The sequence below is a fragment of the Arachis stenosperma genome, chromosome 6 (assembly GCF_014773155.1).
Source record: "Arachis stenosperma cultivar V10309 chromosome 6, arast.V10309.gnm1.PFL2, whole genome shotgun sequence".
NCBI classification, from domain to species: Eukaryota; Viridiplantae; Streptophyta; class Magnoliopsida; order Fabales; family Fabaceae; genus Arachis; species Arachis stenosperma.
Window position 1 is genome coordinate 24,314,428 of NC_080382.1, and position 23,845 is coordinate 24,338,272.

At 39.0% G+C, this 23,845-nt stretch overlaps 1 protein-coding gene across 2 annotated transcripts; it reads left to right on the forward strand.

Annotated features, from left to right (window-relative positions):
• Positions 1–12,063: 12,063 nt before the first annotated feature.
• On the forward strand, positions 12,064–15,456 carry LOC130935043 (ankyrin repeat-containing protein At5g02620-like). 2 transcript variants are annotated; one of them, XM_057864590.1, is made up of 4 exons: positions 12,064–12,414; positions 12,637–13,075; positions 13,399–13,808; positions 14,330–15,456. In XM_057864590.1, exons 2-4 carry the CDS (start codon positions 12,784–12,786, stop codon positions 15,188–15,190), a joined length of 1,563 nt encoding a protein of 520 aa, XP_057720573.1. In that variant the 5' UTR covers positions 12,064–12,414; positions 12,637–12,783; the 3' UTR covers positions 15,191–15,456. The 2 variants fall into 2 exon arrangements, with proteins under 2 accessions (XP_057720573.1, XP_057720572.1); XM_057864589.1 differs by having other exon boundaries at positions 12,064–13,075.
• Positions 15,457–23,845: the final 8,389 nt, after the last annotated feature.

Below are 23,845 nucleotides of genomic sequence, written 5' to 3' on the forward strand. Positions count from 1 at the left end.
TTTTTGGGCATACTTTGACGGGACATAACTTGGACTACGGATCTCTGTTTTGTGCCAAATCTGTTTAGAAATGAAATTGGATCCGGGATGTCCATGCCGTTCGAAGAACGGGTGAAAAACGATTTAAAATGAGGAAGTTATGTCCGTCGGAAGATTGGGGGTTGAATCTGTGAATTCTGCAGCTTTTAACTTAGAAATTTTTTTTAGCAGAATGACCCTCCACGCGTAGGCGCACTTGGCGCGTACGCGTCGTTCTTCGAGAAGGCACCATCCACGCGAGCGCGTGGTGTGCGCTGCACCCAATGCCCAGCCATTTTCCCGAGAGTTGTGCCAGAGTTGTGCCAGTTTTGTGCCTGGGGCGCAAATGCACCCACGCGTACGCGTGGCTGACGCTTACGCGTCGTCTGGCTGTGTTTCAATCCGCGCGTCCGCGTGTATGACGCATACGCGTCGATGAGCTTTGTGGGCATCCACGCGTGCGCGTGGAGTACGCGTACGCGTGGCCCTGTTTTCATCCCAAAGTTGATTTTTGAGTTTTAAAAGCCAAATCTCATACTTTTAAGCCTCCGATCTCACCCCTTATGTATTAAATCATTATGATATGCCTATCAATGAGAAAAGAGTTAGGGGATGTGGTAACTTGCGAGTGAAGCAAGGGGAAAAGTTATGATCAATGATGATCAACGATGATTATATGAGATATGGAGGATGACGGTGGGAGTACCGTGTATGCCATGAGCCGAAGGGCTATATTTATTGATAAATGGCTGGTTCTTGATTGGACCATGAGCCGGATGGCTGAGTTATTGCCGGGTCACGGCAAAGCCATTATTGATTATGGCTGAGAATAATTGCATATATGATTAATGAATGAATGTGTTAAATGGATAATAATGGAAGATGTTGAAATGTGATGTGTAACCCCGGGTAGTAGGCAGTGGCGTTGTCCACTTGCTCCGGGTATGAGACGGAAAATGATGTTTACGATAAATGAGTTAATTATGGAGTTTTGAATGAATGTATTTGTGATACCTGGGTAGTAGTAAGGGTTGTGGTTCGTCCCACTTGCTCCAGGTTAATGTTTGAGATTTGATAACAATGAGGATTGATAATATGAATTGAGATTGAATGAATATATGTTTGAGATACCTAGGCAGTAGCAAGGGTTGTGGTTCGTCCCACTTGCTCCGGGTTAATGCTTAAGATACCTGGGCAGTAGCAAGGGTTGTGGTTCGTCCCACTTGCTCCAGGTCAGAGATTGTGACGCCTGGGTAGTAGCCGCAGTAGTGGTTGTTCCACTGGCTCCAGGTTGAGCTTTTAAACACCCGCCTGGGTAGTAGCCGTAGTAGTGGTTGTTCCACTGGCTCTGGGTTGAGCGGGTAGTAGCAAGGGGGTTGTAGCTCAAACCTACTTGCTCCGCAAGGGGTGTTTCTGTCCAATGGTTAGCTACCAGGACATGTCGGGTTGGCTATATAACCGACAGATGATATCATCAGCCATAGGGCAGGCATACATCATTTGCATATGTTTGAATTGTTTGGGTTTGCCTATTTGTTTTGGATTTCTATATCATATATGCTATGTTACCTGATTACGTGCTACTTGTTCTACTTGTACCTTATTTGTGTATTACTTGTCTGTATTGCTTGTGTTTGTACAACTGAGAGATCCCTCATGTTGGTGTCGGTGGATGTTGGTGGCTGTTCTTGATGAGATGAATTGATAATGCGATTGCATGATGATGATGATTTTTGAATGAGATAATTTAAGCCCCCTGGGTAGATGCAGTGATGTGATTTCACTAGCTCCAGGCGAGGGTATGATGTATTGATATAGAGTTGCTGAGGTAGAACAACTGGTGATGGTTTTGCTTATGATTCTGAGTCTGATTTGTGGAAGAATCAGCGAGTTGGGAAACATGTGTAACATGAACTAGATTTAGTATCCCCTTACGACAGATGCCTATTTATGGATTAGTGAGAATTTAGGCTGGATACTTGGTGAAAAGGAGTTTAAGATGCTTAGTGAGTTTTTATTGCAGTGCATTGTATTTATTTGGCACTTTTACCGTACTGGGAACCCATGGGCCCGGGGTTCTCATTCCGTATATATCTCTTGTTTTTCAGATACAGGTTCAGATGCTCAGAAGTGAGCTGCGGTTCGTCTGAGAGACGGCGAAGATATTTATTTTCTCTATTTTGTGTCTTCCTTAGAATCTCTCCACCTTTGTTTTGAAAAGATTATATTATGTGTTGAACTCTTTTGGAACTTGCCTATAGAGGCTCTTATGTTTCCTTTGGGAGAGATTAGGATGTACTGTTGTCAGTTACTTTCATACTGTACCCTAGCCGGCCTAAACTTCGCGGGTCGCGACTAGTGGCTATTACTTATGTTATATATATCTATCTGTTATCTATCTCTTAATCTCCTTTATGCCCTGTCCGTATATCGCTTTCGGCTTCACGTTTTATCTTTTCGTTGTCGAAACGTGAGTGATACGTCTTTGCGATTTTATTTCTACTCTTTTCAGGCTTCTCGATTAATACTCCTTTCGAAATTACCTATATTTATATATTAAAAATCCACCTGAGAGTCGTACCATCGTAATATCATTGACTTATGACTCGAGCATAAGGATTTGAATATTAGGGTGTTACAGTAGATTTCTCTCAACCTCCCATTTATGACTTGAGTGATGGAGAAGAGTTAGATGAAGTTGATGAACAAAGGATTGAGAATGAAGAAGTTTATGAAGAGGTGGAGATTGACAAAGAAGCAAACAAGGGAGTAGAGCTTGCAAACACATTGGAGATACCTCTCCCCAAGCCACCACCATCCACTCTCTCATTCAAGTGGGTAAATTCCTTATACTCAAGCTTTATTATTCCCCTTGAATATAGTTTGCTTGAAACGGATGGTCAACTTAGATATATTTGTGGCTTTAAGAGTAAAAAGGAGATGGTTAGTGGTTGGAAATGCCATTCTAGATTCACCATGGTTACATGTTCAAAGCTTAATAGCAAGAGTTGGTGTAGAACTAGATTGCTTGGGTCTAGAAAGATGTTTGGTTACTTTGTTGAGAATTCACCTTGCTCACCACCTACATGGATTAATGATAATCAACTTGGAGATGGGTGTGAAGACAAAATATGGGATCCGGGAACACATGAGGATCAACATTGGGAGCCCATGGTTTGTGAAGAACTCCATCAAAGCTTGGAGATATTAATCTTGAATAATGGAGCTTATTGGAAGTCCAAGTATTCGTGGAAGTTCCAAGATGAATACAAGCACAAGCCACCTTGAGAGGAGCTCCCCATAAGTCCAACTTAAGGACAATAAACAAAAGTGCTAGGTGGGAGACACCCCACCATGGTAACTTCGTTTCATTTTACCTTTTTGTACATATTGGTAGAATTAGTTTAAATTCTTGTTTTGATTGTTTTAATGAGTTTAATTGGTAGTTTAGTATGTTAAATAAGGTTTTATGGTATTTTGGTAGCTGTTTGGAGGTTTGGAATGCTTGGATTGGTGCAAAAACATAGCAAAATTTTTTGAAAAACAGAGCACCATCCACGCGTACGCGCACTGCGTGCGTACGCGTGCATCAAGCGTTTTGGACCATCCACGCGAGCGCGCCATGCGTGCGTACGCGTGGATTGAGAAGTTTCACCTTCCATACATTGACCCGAGAGTTGTGCCTACGATGCGCCAACGTTGTGCCTTTGGCACAAACCTATTTGCGCGCTCGCGCACATGACGCGTACGCGCCACTCTCGGAATAAGCCATCGACGCGGACGCACTCTGTACGCGTACGCGTCGCGTCCATTACACCACCATCCGCACTCGCGCGCCATGCGTGCGTACGCGTGGATTTCCTTCCTTCACCACATTTCTTTTCTTCTCCTCTTTCTATTTCTTTCCTTCTTCTTTCTTCCTTCCCTTCTCCTACCCCTCATCCAACACTTCCAAACACCATGGGTAACCATTTATTTTAGTTAGTCAAACACCATGGGTAACCATTTATTTTAGTTAGTTAATTAGTTAGTTGGTTAGTTGATTAGTTAGTTTTAGTTTAGTTTTCATTTTATTTTCTCTCTCTTCATCATAAGTGTTGGATTATTGACTTTGTTTACTATACATTGCTGCCCCTTATTGCCTAAATGCTATTTTAGCATGAATATTTTTAGATAATCTTTGTTGGATTCTATGATTGAGGTTATATTTTGCTACTTGGTTTTGAGTTTTTCATGCTTACCTTTTGAAAAATACCAAGTGATGAGAATTGCCTTCGAGCTTATAACTCTTTTGAATTGCATGTTGTAGCTAGCCATCATGTGATCTGGATCCTTTTCCTTGATTAGGCAACCTCTTGATGGATGATGTTGTGTATTTACCTTAGTGCATGGTATTTCATGTTCATATGCATCCATATGTTTTAGCTTGAATGCTTCCATGCTTCTTTAATGCTTGTCTTACCTTACAAGTTCACTTAAAGCATCTCAAGCATACTAGAATGAGTAAAGTGCATGCCTTTTTTGTGACATTGCCCTTTTATGCTAATGTGTGTTCTAAACCGCACAATTTAGAATTCACACACCTAGTTGTCACTAATGTAACACTAATTCACTCACCTCATTCTAGTGATTTACCTCATTCCAACAATGTATGCTTCCTTGCTTTTATATCTTCTCATCTTATGGTGTTATATTTTTGTTTTTCATGATGATGCACCACAAGCAAACATAGAAACGGAAGCAAGACTAAGAACACGCAGCAATCCGGAGAGTCGCCGTACCCCCTTGCTCATCTTTGAATGCATCGAGGACGGTGCAAACTTTTAAGTGTGGGGAGGTCGTCCGACCGATCGGCGATTTTGGGTGACAAGTTTCTAATTCCAACACTTTTGCATTTCATTCTAGAATTTTAGGATTTTTACTTGCATTTTCTTAGTTTTGCATATATATACAAAATAAGCTTAGTCAAAATAACGAAATTTTCAAGATTTCTATCTATAGGGCACCAATTGATTTGAGTGAAAACTTTTCATAGAACTTGCTTGAAATATATATATTGTGGAACATGAATTTTGAGCTAAGAACACAAGCTTGTAAGATTTGAGCCTAATGGTGTGGTTACATCTTACAACCACTTATTTTCCATTCTTGTGTGCATTATTCTCTTTCTATGAATGTAATCTTCGATTTGTTTGATTCTTTATGTCCATTATTTTGTGTATTCATGCATTTATATGATTGAGGCCATCATTTCATTAGCTCACTTACCCAAATAGCCTTACCTTTTATCTTCCATTGTTAGCCAACTTTGAGCCTACGATTAACCCACTTGTTCTTAATTTTAGCACATTACAAGCTTAAAGCGAAAAACAATAAATGTCCTTAATTTGGATCTTTGATTGGCTTAGGCTAGTGTGTGTGAGTACCATTCAAGTGTGGGAACCTTGGGACATTGGGTGAATAAAAGGGTAGTTTTGTATTATTAGTGTAAATATTGGGAATTGGGCACATGCTCATGTATTGATCAAATGTAAAACCTTATGCATTGAGGTTCTTGTATATAGAAAGAAAAAAAAAAAGAGAAAAAGAAAAGAAAAAGAAAAGAAAAATAATATGGAAAAGAAAAAAATAGAAAAAAAAAGAAGAAAAATAATAAAAAGGGGACAAAATACCCCAAAGCAAGCCCAATAAGGGTCAACGCATAAGTGTTGTGAAATAAAAAGGAATACATGAGTATGTGAAAAAAAGTGAAAAATTGGTAGTTATGTTAGAACTTAATTGAATAGGATGTCATAGGTTAGGTAGGAAGTCTAAGCTTATCGAAGATTCAAATTCCAAGCTCACTTAACCAAATATGCATCCTACCTTGACCCTAGCCCCATTACAACCAAAGAAAAGACCTCATGATACTTGTATGCATGCATGAAATATATGTCGATTGTTAGAAGAAAAACAAATCTTAGAAAGCATGATTAGGAGAGAATTGAGAGAATCAACCCTAAACACTTGAGCGAATAGAGTGCAAACACTACCGGTGAGGGTTTGATGCTCAATTACATGTTTTCACCTATGATCATAATTTTCATGCAAGTTTGTAAAAATATTTAATAACTCAATTAAATTGTGGATTAGACTTGCTAGTCCTTAGCCCTTGTGCATATATGCTTCTTGGGAATTGATTTATTTTGGCCAAGCAATTGCATTCATGTAGATAGTTGTATATAGGTAGATTGCATATAGTTTATTTACATTGAATAAATGCCATACCCTTACTTCATTCTTGGTTTAAGCATGAGGACATGCTTGGTTTAAGTGTGGGGAGGTTGATAAACCCCATTTGTAGGGTTTATCTTGTGCTTGATTTAGGGGATTTTATAACCTTTTACCCCCATTTATCCATTGAAATAGCATGGTTTTATAACTTCTCCTTTAATTGTGCTTAAGAATGAAAACATGCTTTTTAGGTCTTAAAATAAATAAATTTAATTCACCTTGATTCCATTATATGCCTTGATATCTTTGTTAAGTGATTTAAGGTTTAGGAGGCAAAGATTGGATCAAGGGAGCAAGAAAGGAAGCATGCAAGTGGAGAGAAGCACAAAAAGCCAAAGAATTGATCTCGGCCATGCACGCGCACGCGCACAAGGCGCTCGCGCGCACATTGCGAAACAAGCCAGGGACGCGCACGTGTACCGTGCGCGCACGCGTCGATGACAGCACATGACCTCATTAATGCAACACGTGCCTGGCGATTTAAGAGGGTTTCTGAACCCATTTTTGGCGCCAATTGTTAAGGGAAAGGAATAAAAGGATGAAGGATTAAGGGGAAGGCATTAATCAAGAATATAGAATATACTTAGGATTAGTTTAGAGTTTTAGAGAGAGAAGCTCTCACTTCTCTCTAGAATTAGGATTAGGTTTAGTTCTTAGATCTATGTTTTGATTCATTTTCTCTTCTACTTCTACTTCCCAATTCATTGTTGTTACATTCATCATTCTTCTACTCCTTTGTTGTAATTTCCTTTATATTGTTCTTATACTTTGTTATAGATCTATTATTGCTACTTCCATTTTCTTTCAATTCAATAAGAAGTAATTCATGATAATAGTTCTTCATTGCTTTTCTATTGTTGATCTCTTGTTTTTGTAGTTGTAGATTCCTTTAATTCTTGCATTTAATAATGTTTACTTGTATTGCACTCTATATGTTTGATGAAATGTCTCTTCTAGATATAGTGTAGGTTTTGTTCCTCTTGGCCTAGGTAGAGTAATTAGTGACTCTTGAGTTATCTAATTCCCTTGTTGATTGATAATTAGAAGTTGCTAATTAATTTGAATACCTCTAAAGCTAGTCATTCCTTTAGGAGATGATTAGGGCTTGAGGAATCAAATTGATTCATCCACTTGACTTCCCTCCATAGTTAGAGGTTAACTAAGTGGTAGCAATGAACAATTCTCATCACAATTGAGAAAGGCAACTAGGATAGGATTTCTAGTTCTCACATCTTGCCAAGAGCTTTGTTAGTTGTTAGTTTATTTTCATTGCCATTTACTTTTCATGCTTCTTATCCAAAACCCCAAAATAACTCATAACCAATAACAAGACACTTTATTGTAATTCCTAGGGAGAACGACCCGAGGTTTGAATACTTCGGTTTATAAATTTTAGGGGTTTGTACTAGTGACAAACAACTTTTTGTATGAAAGGATTATTGTTTGGTTTAGAAACTATACTTTACAACGAGATTTTATTAGTGAAATTTTAAGCCGTCAAAAATCCAATCATAAATTACATACACCAATTTCACACTCAAGTTCTAACCTAACTTGCCATTGGCTATGCTAACACCTAACTATTCACTCTTAGTGCTAACCCAACTAAGAAAGGGATACCAAATAGGTACAAGATACAAGACACTTAACCAACCTAAAGAAATCAGAAAATAACTCTAGGCTTTTCTCTCAAGTGTATCACTCAGCCTTTTTTCACTCATGGCTTTTACTTGAGCTTTCTCACAATGCCTTTTCTCACAAGAAATTACAGAAAGATAAATTTAGAAAAGTACATTACAATCAGTAAAACATGAAGGAGATTGACTTCATCAACAGCCTTTGTGCTATGCGAAAACCAGATTAGCAAGCCTCTGATTCAGTTCTTCTTACTGGCGGAATGCACCTTTGATTAGGTTACACTATCCAGTTAGTTGAACTCTCTCAAAGAATACTTCTCAGAACAAAACCTCAATATTCTGGTTATCTCTCCTTGGTTTCTGAATGAACACCAAACTTCTTTTATCTCCTTGCATGTTACTTGGTTCTTCTTTCAAGGTCAACACCTTGAGCCTTGAGCTTCACAAACCCACAGATTCACTTTTTCTCATTAAACCTTATAGTAGAAACTTTTTATTCTGACTCCTTCATCTTGGTCGAAAACCATAAAGCAGCAACCACAAAAGCCTTCTAGTGGTCAACTTAATCTGGACCCTTGAAAACCAACTTGGTCCCCAAGACAAGTTTGAGACCGTGGATACACAGCAGATTGGGGCTGAAGGCAAATTTCCCTTGTATGCCATTTTCGGACTTGCAGAGAGTTGGAAAGAAGAGAAGAAGATCTGATGCATGGAAGAGGAAATAGTTTACCTTTAATCTTGACCTAAGCTTGATTTGGTTTGAACTGGATGATTAGACTTCGGCCTCTCAAACTTGATCTTTCTCTTTTTTTCTTCTTCTGTGAATGGCGTGTGGAAGAAGCTCTTTCTCTTTCTCTTTCTTACTTTTCTGAAACTCTGATTTGACTAAGACAAAAGAGAGAGAAACGTTACTTTGGTAAGAACAAGATGGAGGGAATTGCTTGCTGAAGAAAAATTGGGCTTGGATCGGGTAGTGATATGCTTGGCCCGTTCTGATTTTTTCATCTTTGTTTCCTTATAGACTTCGTTTACATGGTTGGCCCGTCAGCCTTGTTTTATTTCTCGTTCTATTTGGGCTGTAATTCACATTTTGGCCTGTAATATTTTATAAATAATTAGTAATATGCAGTTATAATTAATCAACACTAATTATTCATTTTGCCCAGAAATAATGTTTGTCATCACTAATTAATTTAGTTAATTTCTTAACTCAACACTTACCAAGCTTTGCCATGATAGCTCTCGGTCATAGTTGGCTGAATATTATTTATATTCGAAAATAAAAAAATGTAAATAATATTAAATTTTTATATAATACTAACAACAACAAAAATAAAAATTAATTTAAATACAAAAAATAGTAAAATTTATGAACTTACATAAACTGGATGATCCAAATAATTGATGATATGTTCTTCAAGTGCTATATAATTACGTGCCATTTTTAATCACTACAAATTAATATTTTTTTATATAATTTTTTTTCTAACACCTAATTCCTAACTCTCTTCTTTAGCCTCTCTTCTTCTTTCTCGGTAAAACTGTGAAACTAAGATTACCAACAATAACACTTGATGCATGAAAATGGTCACCAAGAAGTTCAATTTATAGATATTCTCTGAGCGTCGCTGGTTACCGGGGTGGGGACTGTCCCTTGCATGCAGACTGCTTGCAACACGCTCTCCCGTGTTGCTCCAAGCTTCTTGAAAACAAGTGAAGACCCTGTTATCAGGATTCAGAGGCAACACGCCTCCACGTATATTCAGTCCTGTGCCACCCGTCATTGCCAGCTACTTCACCACACCCCCTGCGTGTTTTCAAGGCCTGCCACGCTTCTAACGGACTTGTCACTACGCCCTCCGGGTATTGAAACTAACACCCATAACACGACAAAACACCTCTCTTCCTCCCAAATATTGAGTCAAATACACCAATGTAATTTTCATATGAAAAATAATTTGTGTAGTATGAGTGCTCAAGGTAATTGCTTTCCATAGATTGGATTGAAGCAACCATTTTCTACAAAAAAAAAAAAAAAAACTATCAGATAAACATTTTTTATGGAAAAGTTTAGGGACCAACAATTTTTGTATTTTGTGGCCAATATTTAACTATCAAAAGAAAAATAAGTAATATCTCATCATTAAATATAATCTCACACCATTAAAAACATTATTAATGGCCAATTAATAATTAAAAAATAAAGTTATTATTTCCTAACATTCTTCTATTTTTTAATGTCCATTTTAGCACTTTGGCACAAATTGGATACTAATTGTCTAATGATTAATTATCTCACTAGATTCCTTAACCAAAGAAGACAATCTCCAAGGGCAATTTCTCAAAAGTCCTATTTCAGATTTTCAGCTTTTCTCGTAAAAAGCTAAGGTCTGACCCTTGAAGAATAAGGAGAGAGAGACTCCACGTGGGTCGAGGAAAGAGAGTCCCAACTTAGAGGAAAGTGTAATCAATCATAATTTGCTATTTGATAAGTTATTTTAAAAAAATATAAAAAAATTAAATTAAAATAAATATTAGAACATTAGAATTTAATAACGGCTAAAATTTATTCTATAAATACAACTTACACATATTTTTATTATTATATTTTTTTAATTTTTTAATATTTTTTTAATTTCTCCAATCAATATTTAAATATTAATTTAAATTCAAATTATATATTATTTATTATTTATTATTTATGAAATTAAATTTTTTTCGTATGTTATTAATTTATAATAATGAATTATTTTTAATTTATAAATTTTAATAATATTATTATAAAAAATTTTTAAGTTAATAATTATATTATTTTTTAGTTTAATTAATTAAATAAGTAGAAGTATAAGAGTCATTAAAATTAATCTCTTTTATAAAGAATCACTTTCAGTTTTTATTTAGTGTTTATAATGCAAAAATTGATATGAAATTATTTTTATGATAAATGGACTATAAACAAGGATTGGAAAGAGTTATCCTGTTCGATTGAAAATTTAATTTTGCAAACAAAAAACACCTTTATTTGCAACCAACGATATAATCTTTAGCTACAAATATGAGGGGGTTAATTATTGTTGGCGGAGCTGGATATAAGGTTTGTATAAGACATTGAGTGCCTAGTGTGAAAGGAAATAAGATGGTTGTTACAATACACGATATTGTTTGGACTTTAGTCATTTGTGAGTGGATTGTGAGTGAGTGGCAGTGCCGTGGTGGTCTCAAACATCCAAGTAACTAAAGACAGGTGCATCTCTGTCTGCTAGTAACATCAAAAGACCAAAATAGCCCTCCGGGAGGCGGCTACGTCTCTATAGTCAAACATATTCCTTTGACTCGGCCAACCCCCACTCCTTCTTTTTGTTATTTACTTTCTTTTTATTTATTTATTTAAAAATAAAATATATTTTTTATTTTAAAATTTTGTAAAAATTTTAATAATATTTTTTATTTCTTTTAATTTTATTTTAAAAATTTTAATTTATATTAAATATATTTATAACAGTTAAATTTTTAAAAATTTAAAATTAATCTAATAATAATATATAACAATTATATTTGATTTATTTATAACAATTATTTTTGTAATGTTAATATTAAATTATTTTTAAATTTTTTAAAAAATTAATCATTACAGATATTTTTAATGTAAATAAAAAAATTTTAAGATAAAATTAAAAATATTTAAAAATATTTCTAAAACTCTTAACAAATTAAAAGAATTTATTTAAATATTTTTTTGGTATTTAAAAATTAAAAAATAAATAAATAATTTATATGAGACGGATTTTTTTTTGTTGGTTATAGAATGACTTTTACCTACATGATGATTTTACCATTGAGAATCGTATTCAACTATTCGTATTTCGTATGCATGGGATACTGGGATGAATCATGGAAAACTATTTGCCTCTTTAAGAAAAAAAAGAGAAGGGTGTAAGAAATGTAATTAACATTTTTCTTTTTCACTGGCAAGGGTAAGTGAGATTTATTACACACAAGACTTCTTCTAAAATCGTAAATCAGCAAGAAGAGACAAGTTAATTACTAGTTAGTTAGTAATGCACACGTTCCTCTTGTTTATCTCCGGTGGAAAAATGTGCGTCAAACATTATTAAATAATAAATCGAAAACAAAACCCAATCATCACCATTCACCTCATACCTTCAAACTCACCCAACTTTATGGTGTTCTTCGCGTTACCTACACCACCTTCTTCTTCTTCTTCTTCTTTGGTTGCTCTTTTTCTTTTCTCTCTTTTTAAAGCATACGAATAGTGCTCCCAGAAAAGGAGTGAGGAGGGGACCGAGTGTGATTCAGTTTCTGCCTCTTCACACCTCGGTTTCCCGCTACTTTCATTCTTCATTTCCTCTTCTTGCTATTCTTAGTTTAATACCCTTTTCTTATTCGGTTTCTATAACTTAGATCTTAGCAACACCAACTCTCAAGGCTCAACCTAGGCTGTTGCTGTCTTATTCAGCAATTGTTGGTTAGTTCATGTCTTCTTTTTCCCCCAAGCATTGTTCGCCCAATAATTGTGTGCATCTGTTGAATTAATGTCTTGCTTTGCTCTTTACCATAAAGTAATAATAAATACATGAAAACTGAATTTGGAACACTTTGGGTTCCTAGTGCTTACCCATGTTTTTGTTTCTTAGCCTATGCTGAATCTGTATTAAGAGTCTGGTTGGGTCCTGAATTGTGAATGCAGATGTGGCCAGAAATTTTGAATGGCTGAGTGATGTGATATGAGGGAGACAATGAATAATTGTATCTTGGATATGTTTTAAGGAATGTGAACTTGATATGTTACATCCATCTTATAAGTATTGAAGATTAAAGATACCTTCCAGAGAAGATGAAGAAACAATTGACCGGTATCCGGGGTGATTCTCCCTTGCACTCAGCAATCCGAGCTGGAAACATGGAATTGGTGCTGGGAATCATCTCTGAGAATGGAGAGGAGGAATTGAAGGAGTTGCTCTCAAAGACAAATAACTCTGGTGAAACTGCCTTATATGTTGCTGCTGAAAATGATAATCTTGATATAGTGAAGGAATTGATCAAATATCATGATATTGGTTTGGCCGGCTTCAAAGCTAAGAACGGATTTGATGCATTCCACATTGCTGCTAAAAATGGGAACTTGGGTGAGTGTCTTAATTCTCTTTACTTCATCGGAGCTTACAGTTATTTCACTTCATTTTGATGAATGATGTGCAACATGTTATAATAACTCTCTGGTTAATTTTTCAAAGAAAGTTCGCTTCTTAGGATTTGTTGATATAGAACTACACATTATTTCTCTCCAATTTGAGTTCTTATGTCAAATTAGCCATAACTCTTTTACATCTGCTAGCTTTCTAGGTTTTACATTTTGACTCTTATTTTTGTTGATCATCACACTTACAAATTTATCATTAATCTAATGTTTGGAATTTTTCTGACTCCTCTTCTCTCTTCCGGTTTGTAGAGATATTGAAGGTCCTCATGGAAGCCTTTCCCGAAGTTTCAATGACAGTCGATATGTCAAACACTACTGCATTGCACACAGCTGCAGCACAAGGATATATTGAGGTAGTAAATTTTCTCTTTGAAAAGGGTAGCAGCCTGATAAGTATTGCGAAAAGCAATGGGAAAACTGTGTTGCATTCTGCTGCAAGGAATGGCCATGTTGAGGTCATCAAGGCCCTTCTGAGCAGAGAACCAGAACTCGCAACAAGAGTTGATAAGAAGGGGCAGACAGCACTCCATATGGCAGTGAAAGGACAAAACCTTGACTTGGTGGATGAACTTTTGAAATCAAGCACATCATTGCTTAACATGGTGGATGCAAAGGGAAACACTGCTCTGCATATTGCAACCCGAAAGGGTCGCCTACAGGTAAAAACCACTTTCCTGTTCTCGCTTTGTTAAGATAGTGAGCATAAGGTTTTCCATTGGACTCAGAGTCCATCATCTTCTAAGAGCATAATCTAAACTTATTTTCTCAAGTTAATTTTGTGTATGATATTCAAAGAACTTCAGAAGTATGTCTATTTTATTTGATAACTAGCATAAAGAGCGGCCGAATGCCTACGACTCCTACTGTAGGGTCTAGGAGGGCAGCTGCAGTCATAGCCCTACCTCTAAATTAATCTAGTAAGCACTTTGAGGGAAAAATGCACTTTGTGCCACTACTAGTGTTTTATATGGCAATCGCTGTCTTGTGGACTGCAGCATATGGGTGGTGAAAATGAAATAATACGTTGACATAAACTTTGGTGTTTGTTTTTCCCTAGTAATGTTTGTTGACCTTGTTTTAAAATTTTAATATCCTGATATGACATCATCATAAGCAGTTGACTGGTCCTGCAACCGTTGTAAGCAAACTTCTCTTAGCATTCTATTGATAATCTTTGCAGATTGTTCAGAAGATACTAGAATGCCGAGAAATAAACACTGATGTTATCAATAAATCTGGTGAAACTGCGCTGGATACTGCCGAGAAAAACAACCGTAAGGACATTGCCAACTTGCTGCAAGTTCGGGGAGCTAAAAGTGCCAAGTCCATCAAGTCACCTGCCACAAACACAGCCCTCGAGCTCAAACGAACTGTGAGCGATATCAAAAGTGGGGTTCATAACCAGCTGGAACACACATTTAAAACGCAAAGAAGGATGCAAGGCATAGCGAAACGAATCAATAAAATGCAGGCCGAGGGACTTAACAATGCAATCAACTCCAACACTGTTGTTGCTGTCCTTATAGCAACAGTTGCTTTTGCAGCCATATTTAATGTTCCAGGCCAGTATCCTCAGACCCCAAGTGACCGTCCTCCCAGCTTGTCTCTTGGGGAGGTATACATCGCTCCCAATATCGAGTTCACAATATTCATAATCTTTGATTCTCTCGCCCTCTTCATATCATTGGCCGTTGTGGTTGTCCAAACATCGGTGGTTGTCATAGAGAGGAAAGCGAAGAAACAAATGACGGCTGTTATAAACAAGTTGATGTGGTTAGCCTGTGTGCTAATTTCTGTGTCATTCCTTGCAATGTCATACATCGTTGTGGGGGATAATAAAGGTTTGGCTATAGCAGCAACAGCTCTAGGAACTGTGATTATGGCAGCTACACTAGGAACACTATGTTATTGGGTGATCGCTCACCGACTCGAGGCTGCCAGATTGCGAAGTCTTCGGACAACAATGAGCAGTAGGCAGTCATTATCCATGTCAATGATGTCGCCATCGGAGAACGAGTATAAGACGGTGTATGCAATATAAAGACAAGACTATCTGTACCATGCCTTAAACTTTTTTGGTATCTAACTACACTAACATAGACTCGGATGTTTTCTTAGTAAAAGCAAACATGAATTAATGCTGCAAAAGCATGCCTTTGGAACAACACAGGCAAAGATTTGTAATCATACCAATGTAATTTATCATCCGAGGTATTGAATTGGAAACATGCTCATTAGCATAGAATTAGTGAATCTATGTTGTTTTTTCGACATCAACTAATGAATTTATGTGAGAGTACTATCAAATCAGGTGACTGCATGTGAAAATGGATTAAAAAATGGATATGCATCAGAACATCTCACAACATTTACATTCAAAACAGAAATTCAATTTTTCCAATTGAAAGTTTTCATTAATTAGCTGTAACTAAGGATGTGAATCTCTTGTTCAGTTGATATATTTGTAAAGCATCTATCTATCTATTTTTATTACATACAAAATACATATTGATTTTTATGATTGTCACATCAACAACTTTGTATAGATGCCTTTTTTACAATTTTGTAATATAAAAGATAATAAATTTTTATATGGTAATGGTACAAAACTTCAATCATCTTAATCAATTAAATTCAATACCTATTGTTACTCAATTGAATTAAAAAAAGTAATAATGATATACAATTACTATTTACATTAAAATTATAACCATAACAATTTTCAGTTACAAATATTTAAAGTGTATATTATTTAGTCAATTTAAACATATTTTTAATAACTCTCTCTTGCTACTATTATTCTATTTTTTAATCTTTTAAGTGAATTGTCCAAAACATCTCCAATTCTCCAGGCACATTCAACTTTGACACAACATCTATTTATTAGATATACATTCTAATATATCATAATTAATAAAATTTATTTGTAATTTATATTATATATTTTGTATTTTTTTTCAATTATTTTTTATAAATTTTTTTTTAAATTATCTCCAGAAAGAACTAAAGAAAAATCTCAAAATTACACAAGTCAATATTTATTAAAGAGACCAACTTCACAGGATTTTATTATTGTCGTATATTTCTTTTGTTTTTTTAAATAATTGTATTAAATTATATAGAAATGGTAAATGTTCATACCCTGGCCCAATAATAAAAGCCCAAGGTCCAAATAAAAGGCCTAGTCCAGAGGATTGAGCCTTACTAAGCACCAACCTTCACACTAAGAAGTCGGTGTTAAACCCGACTTACTCCCAAGAAGTCGGGACGGAGAATAGTTGGCAGATAAGCACTCATTCAAATGAGTAACTGCCCCTAAAATCTCTCTAACTACTTTATCGAGCCATATCTTAACCTCCCTAAGATAATGGGACGGTTAACACCCTAAAAATATGGCACTACTCCAACGGTGGTTATTGGCTCACCACTATAAATACACTGACACCCCTCAGGTATCTCTAAGCCCAATACTCTCTAGACCTGCTCACACCCTTGCTAACTTAGGCATCGGAGTGTCTTTGCAGGTACCACCCCCCATTCACTCACAAACACAAGTCGGAAGGAGGCTCCAACGTGCAAACTAGCTCGGAAGCCACCATCCGCGGACGATTGGGCCAACCAAAGCCATCCATCTTATTTAATCTCCGGTTACCCACCGTAACATTGGCGCCGTTGCCGGGGACCCGAGAGATCATCCAACGATGACGGATAGATCCCACGAAGAAGGCCATGTGGAGACAGATTCTGAACAAGAGAATCTGGACACAGGCAACAACGATGTGGACCTCACCCTCCACCAAGAAATCGATAATCAACACAGGGAAGGCACTTCCGGAGTAAAGAACCCAAAGGTAAACTCCTCAGAAGGGCACGAGTCAGGAAAAGAAGGACCACCCCATGTGACTGAACTCATGGGATTAGTCCACAGCCGCCTGGAGCAGTTAGAGCAGGAACGAGAGCGGCAAAAGGAAACTGAAAAGAGCCTAAAAGAGGAGATGGAACGACGAAAAGAGTTAGAAAGAAAACTCTTAAAGTTGGAATCCTCCCTCAAAAGTCGCAACTCCCGCGACGAACAAGAAGAACCACCCTTAAGTGGGGAGGATCCCTTCAGTGAGGACATAATGAGGGCTAAAGTCCCGAGAAACTTCAAAAGCCCTGACATGGACCTCTATGACGGAACCACGGATCCAAAGCATCACCTGAGCAACTTCAAAAGTCGGATGTATCTAGCTAATGCTTCCGACGCTACGCGATGCAAAGCCTTCCCGACCACTCTATCGAAAGCAGCGATGAAGTGGTTCGATAGCCTCCCCCCGAGGTCGGTTACTAGTTTTGAAGACCTCTCAAGGAAGTTTTTGATGAGGTTCTCAATCCAGAAAGACAAAGTGAAACATGCACCGAGCCTCCTGGGAATAAAACAGGAGGTCGGAGAATCTTTACGAGCCTATATGGAAAGATTCAATAAAGCATGTTTGGAGATTCAAGACCTACCCACCGAGGCAGTAATAATGGGGTTAGTCAATGGGCTTAGAGAAGGTCCCTTCTCGCAGTCCATATCCAAAAGACACCCCACCTCTTTGAGTGATGTACAGGAAATAGCTGAAAAGTACATCAACATGGAGGAAAATGCCAAATTAAGAGACCTGAGTTGGCGACCCGGACCCCCTCCCTCAACAAAAGAGAGGGAAAGGAAAACCAAGAAAAAGGAAGAACTCGGTCTCAAAAGGCCAAGAAAATATCACTCTTATACTCCTCTGAAAGTTTCTATAGTGGACGTATATAGAGAGATTTGTAACACTGAGAGATTGCCACCCCCTAGACCCATTAAAAATAAAAAAGGGGGAAGCCGCAACGATTACTGCGAGTACCATAAAATATATGGTCACTCCACAAACGACTGTTACGACCTTAAAAATATGATAGAAAAGCTGGCTAGAGAAGGTCGGCTTGATAGATATCTCATAGAAAGGTCGGACGGTCACGGAAAGAGAAAGCGAGACGACATGGATAGAAGAGACCCACCACCGCAGACACCAGAGAGACATATCCATATGATCTCAGGAGGGTTCGCGGGAGGGGGACTCACCAAATTCTCTCGCAAAAGACATCTCAAAAGAGTTTATCAGGTCGGAGAAGAGTCACCCGACCTCCCTACCATTTCATTCACAAAAGAAGATGGGCAAGGAATAATCCCTGGACATGATGACCCAGTAGTGATAACCATGATCCTAGCAAATTCCCATCTCCACAGAACCCTAGTAGACCAAGGAAGCTCGGCGGACATCCTTTTTAAGCCCGCTTTCGACAAGCTAGGGTTAGATGAGAAAGAATTAAGAGCCTACCCCGACACCCTATACGGATTAGGGGACACGCCAATAAAACCGCTAGGATTTTTGCCCCTTCACACTACTTTTGGAAAAGAGGAAAAATCAAAGACTCTGAGTATAGACTTCATAGTCATTGATGTGGGGTCAGCATATAATGCTTTAATCGGCAGAGCTACCCTCAATCGACTCGGAGCAGTGGTATCTACTCCTCACCTCTGCATGAAATTCCCGACCTCAGCGGGAATAGCAACGGTAAGGGGAGATCAAAAGTTGGCAAGAAAGTGCTACAATGAAAGCCTAAATCTAAGAGGAAAAGGCAGAGAAGTTCACACGATAGAACTCGGGGGCGCAAGGGCCAAAGAAGAGCTACGACCACAACCGGGAGGAAAAACCGAGGAGATACAGGTCGGTAAGGAGGAAGGGAAAAATACTCATATAGGAGCCAATCTAGGGGAAACCCTAAAGCAAGGATTGGCTAAGCTCCTAAGAGATAACTCCGACCTCTTTGCCTGGAAGGCCTCGGACATGCCTGGGATAGATCCCGAGCTCATGTCCCACAAACTCTTGGTTTATCCGGGATCCCGACCTGTACAGCAAAGAAGACGGAAGCTCGGCCCAGAACGAACCCTAATAGTAGAAGAACAAGTACAGGCACTTCTGGAAGCTGGCTTCATCAGAGAAGTCAAGTACCCAACATGGCTAGCCAATACAGTGCTAGTCAAAAAACAAAATGGCAAATGGAGAATGTGTGTCGACTACACCGACTTAAATAAAGCATGTCCCAAGGACCCTTATCCCCTACCAAGTATTGACACCCTAGTGGATTCCAGCTCGGGGTACCAATACTTATCGTTCATGGACGCCTACTCAGGATATAATCAAATCCCGATGTATGAGCCCGACCAGGAGAAAACATCATTCATCACACCCAGAGCTAATTTCTGCTACGTGGTCATGCCATTCGGATTAAAGAATGCAGGGGCCACATATCAAAGGTTGATGAATAAAGTGTTTTCCCGTCATCTGGGGAGTCTAATGGAAGTATACGTCGACGATATGCTGGTAAAGACCAAAAAGGAAGTTGACCTCTTGTCAGACCTCTCTCAAGTCTTTGACACCATAAGGCTGCACGGGATGAGACTAAATCCCGCAAAGTGCGCCTTCGCGGTGGAAGCAGGGAAATTTCTAAGGTTTATGCTAACACAAAGAGGGATCGAAGCTAATCCCGACAAGTGTAGAGCCATCCTAGAAATGAAAAGTCCGACTTGTTTGAGAGAAGTCCAGCAGCTAAACGGCCGACTTGCAGCCCTCTTCAGATTCTTGGCAGGATCGGCACTGAAATCCCTTCCACTATTCTCCTTATTAAGAAAGGGATGCCAGTTCGAATGGACTCCTGAATGCGATGAGGCATTCCAGGAGTTCAAAAAGTTTTTAAGCCAACCTCCTATTCTAACCCGACCAGTACCTGGGAAAGATCTCGTCCTGTACTTATCCGTAGCAAATAAGGCTGTCTCATCAGCCTTGATAAAAGAAGACGAGGTCGGACAACATCCAGTCTACTTCATCAGTAGAGTTCTACAAGGCCCTGAACTAAGGTACCACAAACTAGAAAAGTTTGCCTACTCCTTAGTAATAACCTCACGAAGGCTACGACCCTACTTTCAGGCCCATACAATAAGAGTCCGTACGAACCAACCCATGAAGCAAATCCTCCAAAAGACGGATGTTGCAGGGAGAATGGTCCAATGGGCAATAGAGCTTTCTGAGTTCGACTTAAAATATGAAACTCGGACAGCGATCAAAGCCCAATGCCTCGCCGACTTCGTTGCAGAATACGCAGGGGATCAAGAGGAAAAACCAACTACATGGGAACTCTATGTAGATGGATCCTCCAACAAAACGGGAAGCGGCGCAGGCATAATATTGGTAGATGAAAGAGGAACCCAGATAGAGGTTTCCTTAAAATTTGAATTCCCGGCTTCAAATAATCAGGCAGAATATGAAGCCTTGATTGCTGGACTAAAACTAGCAGAAGAAGTCGGTGCTACAAAGGTGATGATATACAGCGACTCACAAGTGGTAACCTCCCAAATAAGTGGAGAGTATCAGGCAAAGGACCCAAATATGAGGTTGGAAAAACTTTGGAATACCTTGGGCGCTTCGCAGAAACCGAGGTCAAACACATAACTCGGGATCTAAACAGCAGAGCAGACGCCCTATCTAAGTTAGCAAGTACCAAACCAGGAGGGAACAACAGAAGCCTGATCCAAGAAACCCTTCAGGAACCCTCAGTAATAAAAGACAAGCAAGAAGTACTTGAGGTAGTCGGTTTAGACCTCGGATGGATGAACCCCTTAGTTGAATACATGAAATTCGACATTCTCCCTAAAGAAGAGAAAGAAGCTAAAAAGATCCGAAGGGAAGCACAACACTACACCTTGGTGAGAAATATCCTCTACAGAAGGGGGATATCAACACCACTATTAAAGTGTGTACCGACCTCAAGAATTGACGAGGTGTTGGAGGAAGTACATAGTGGAATCTGCGGAAACCATCTTGGAGCAAGGTCACTAGCCAGGAAAGTAATCCGAGCTGGATTCTATTGGCCGACCTTGCAGAAAGATGCCACAGAATTTGTGAAAAAATGTCAACCATGTCAGATGCATGCAAATTTCCACGTGGCTCCACCAGAAGAGCTCATCAGTATCACTTCTCCATGGCCTTTTGCAAAATGGAGAATGGATTTGTTAGGTCCTTTTCCCCAAGCGCCAGGACAAGTCAAATACCTGATCGTGGGAATAGATTATTTCACAAAGTGGATAGAAGCAGAACCATTGGCCACCATCACCGCTCAAAGAAGTCGGAGGTTCCTCTACAAAAATATCATCACAAGATATGGGATACCTTATTCCATCACTACGGATAATGGAACCCAATTCACCGATGCTACCTTCAGAAGCTTAGTAGCCAGTATGAAAATCAAACATCAGTTCACCTCGGTGGAGCACCCACAAGCCAATGGGCAAGCCGAGGCAGCCAACAAAGTCATACTGACAGGACTAAAGAAAAGATTGCAAGAAGCAAAAGGAGCTTGGGCCGAAGAGCTCCCCCAAGTATTATGGGCTTACAGGACAACGCCTCAATCCGCCACTGGAGAAACGCCCTTCCGACTAGTCTATAGCGTAGAAGCAATGATACCAATAGAAATCAATGAGAAAAGCCCAAGGGTAATTCTCCATAATGAGATCGGAAACATACAGGGGCACAAAGAGGAGCTCGACTTGCTCCCCGAAGTCCGAGAAGACGCCCAGATAAGAGAAGCAGCGTTGAAGCAAAGGATGATCACAAGGTACAACAAGAAAGTCATTCGAAGAACGTTTGCACCAGATGACTTGGTCTTAATCAGAAACGACATCGGAGTCAACAAATCAGGAGAAGGAAAGCTCGCCGCAAATTGGAAGGGACCATACAAAGTCAATGAAGTTTTAGGAAAAGGTTATTATAAAGTAACCGACCTGAACGGCACTGAGTTCCCGAGGTCATGGCATGCTTGTAACATGAAAAGGTACTACAGTTAAAAGCGAACTCTACTCCCTGATGTACTCTTTTCCCAACTTCATGATTTTTTCCCAAAAGGGTTTTTTCTGGAGAAGGCTTTTTAACGAGGCATCATAGTAGAGGCTAAGGGAAATAGGCTATTAAAACCCTTAGTAGCGAGAATGTACCTCCCCAATTAATAAAGATCTTTTCCCATCTACAATATCTCTTATAAATTCCTTTCTAGTTTTTTCTAAGTCTTTTCTACGAAACGCGCCGACTTAAGCTCGACAAAACGTGAAAATCCCATGAACCGACCTAGATGGTCGTCAGGATAAAACGACGAGGTACAAGTCGGCGTAAAGAGGTTATATGAGTTGATCGTAAAAACTCGGGAACACTCCGACTCATAAGTCGAAACGAGAGCCCGAGTAGAAAAGCTCGGAAATACTTCGACCCGTAAATCGGAGTGAAGGACCGAGTAGAAGAAAAACGCATCGCAAAAATAACCTAAGTCATAAGAACTCGCTAAAACAAAGTTGAGTATAGGGGATAACGAAAAGAGATTGGAAAACCTAGGAAGAAGTTTAAAGGCTGTCCCAAAAGTCCTTAAACAAAAAGCTCAGAAAAATAAACAAGCCAAAAAGAAAGGTTTTCAAGAAAAGATCAAGGGGAACTCAGAAAATCAAAAAAGCATACACGCATAAGGTAACTTAAACCCTTATCCAAAAAAGGGTATTTATTTTGTTAAGTTAAAACCCTTATTAAAAAAGGGTACTCATAAAATATTTTGTTTACGGCCTCAAAAGGCCAAAGAAAATTGTTTAACGCCACCAACCAGAAATAAATAAAGAGTTTAAAAACGGGGGCCCACAGGCCGGACCCCAAATAGCCACTAATCATTTTTTAGAAGGATCACCACCACCGGAGTCAGGAGGAGCGCCACCAGAGGCATCCATGGGAGATGAAGAGATAGGAGGAACTACTGAAGAACTCGGAGCGTCTTTAGAACGAGGAGGGGACTCAATAATCCTCTGCCCCCGAGTCTTCAATTCTGACTCGGAAACGATTACGGGGGCAGGAGGATCCACGATGGCACCATCAATAACAACTTTGTTAGGATGTAAAGGAGAAAGATCCAAGTCGGGAGCAATCACCCTGACTTGCTCCAAGAAAATCCTCCAAGACTCCTCGGCGCCATCAGCAATAGAGTCCTCCAACTCATCATATGCCTTCCGAGAATTCAGCAGATCATTCTTCACAGACACAAGATCTTTGAATAAACTTTGATAGCTGGCCTACGCTGTTTTTCTCAACTCCATCTCCATGTTGCACTGGGCCTACAAAACCTTCCCTTTCTCCCGGAAGGTATCTCTCTCCTCCCTCAGCTTGGCGATCTCCTTCTTCAACTCTCCCTCATGCTCTTGATATGAGCGAAGCCTTCCTTCCAGCTCCTCGACCTTCGAGGTCGTCCCTAAAGAGCTGAGAGGAGCCTTCTCAAAGATATCCAAGAGTTTGCCACAAACCCCCGCCGCTTTGAGACTCTCCTCGACCATAGTGGTAAGGTGGCTCCGAACAGACATATCATCCATGCTTATATGAACATGGGGATAGATATTCTTTCGGACGAACTCAATAGCATCCGCCTTAACCTCACCAGAAGCGCCAGACTCTAAAGTCTTGCGCTTCTTTGGATCAGGGGAAGGTCGGACGACGGGGAACGGCTGAGGGGGAGCTGAAGAAGAAATTACAATGGGCTTGGAAAGAGTCCCAATGTTCCGAGGAGGAAGAGGAGGAGAGATAACCCTGGCACCACCAGCCCAAGCGCGAGA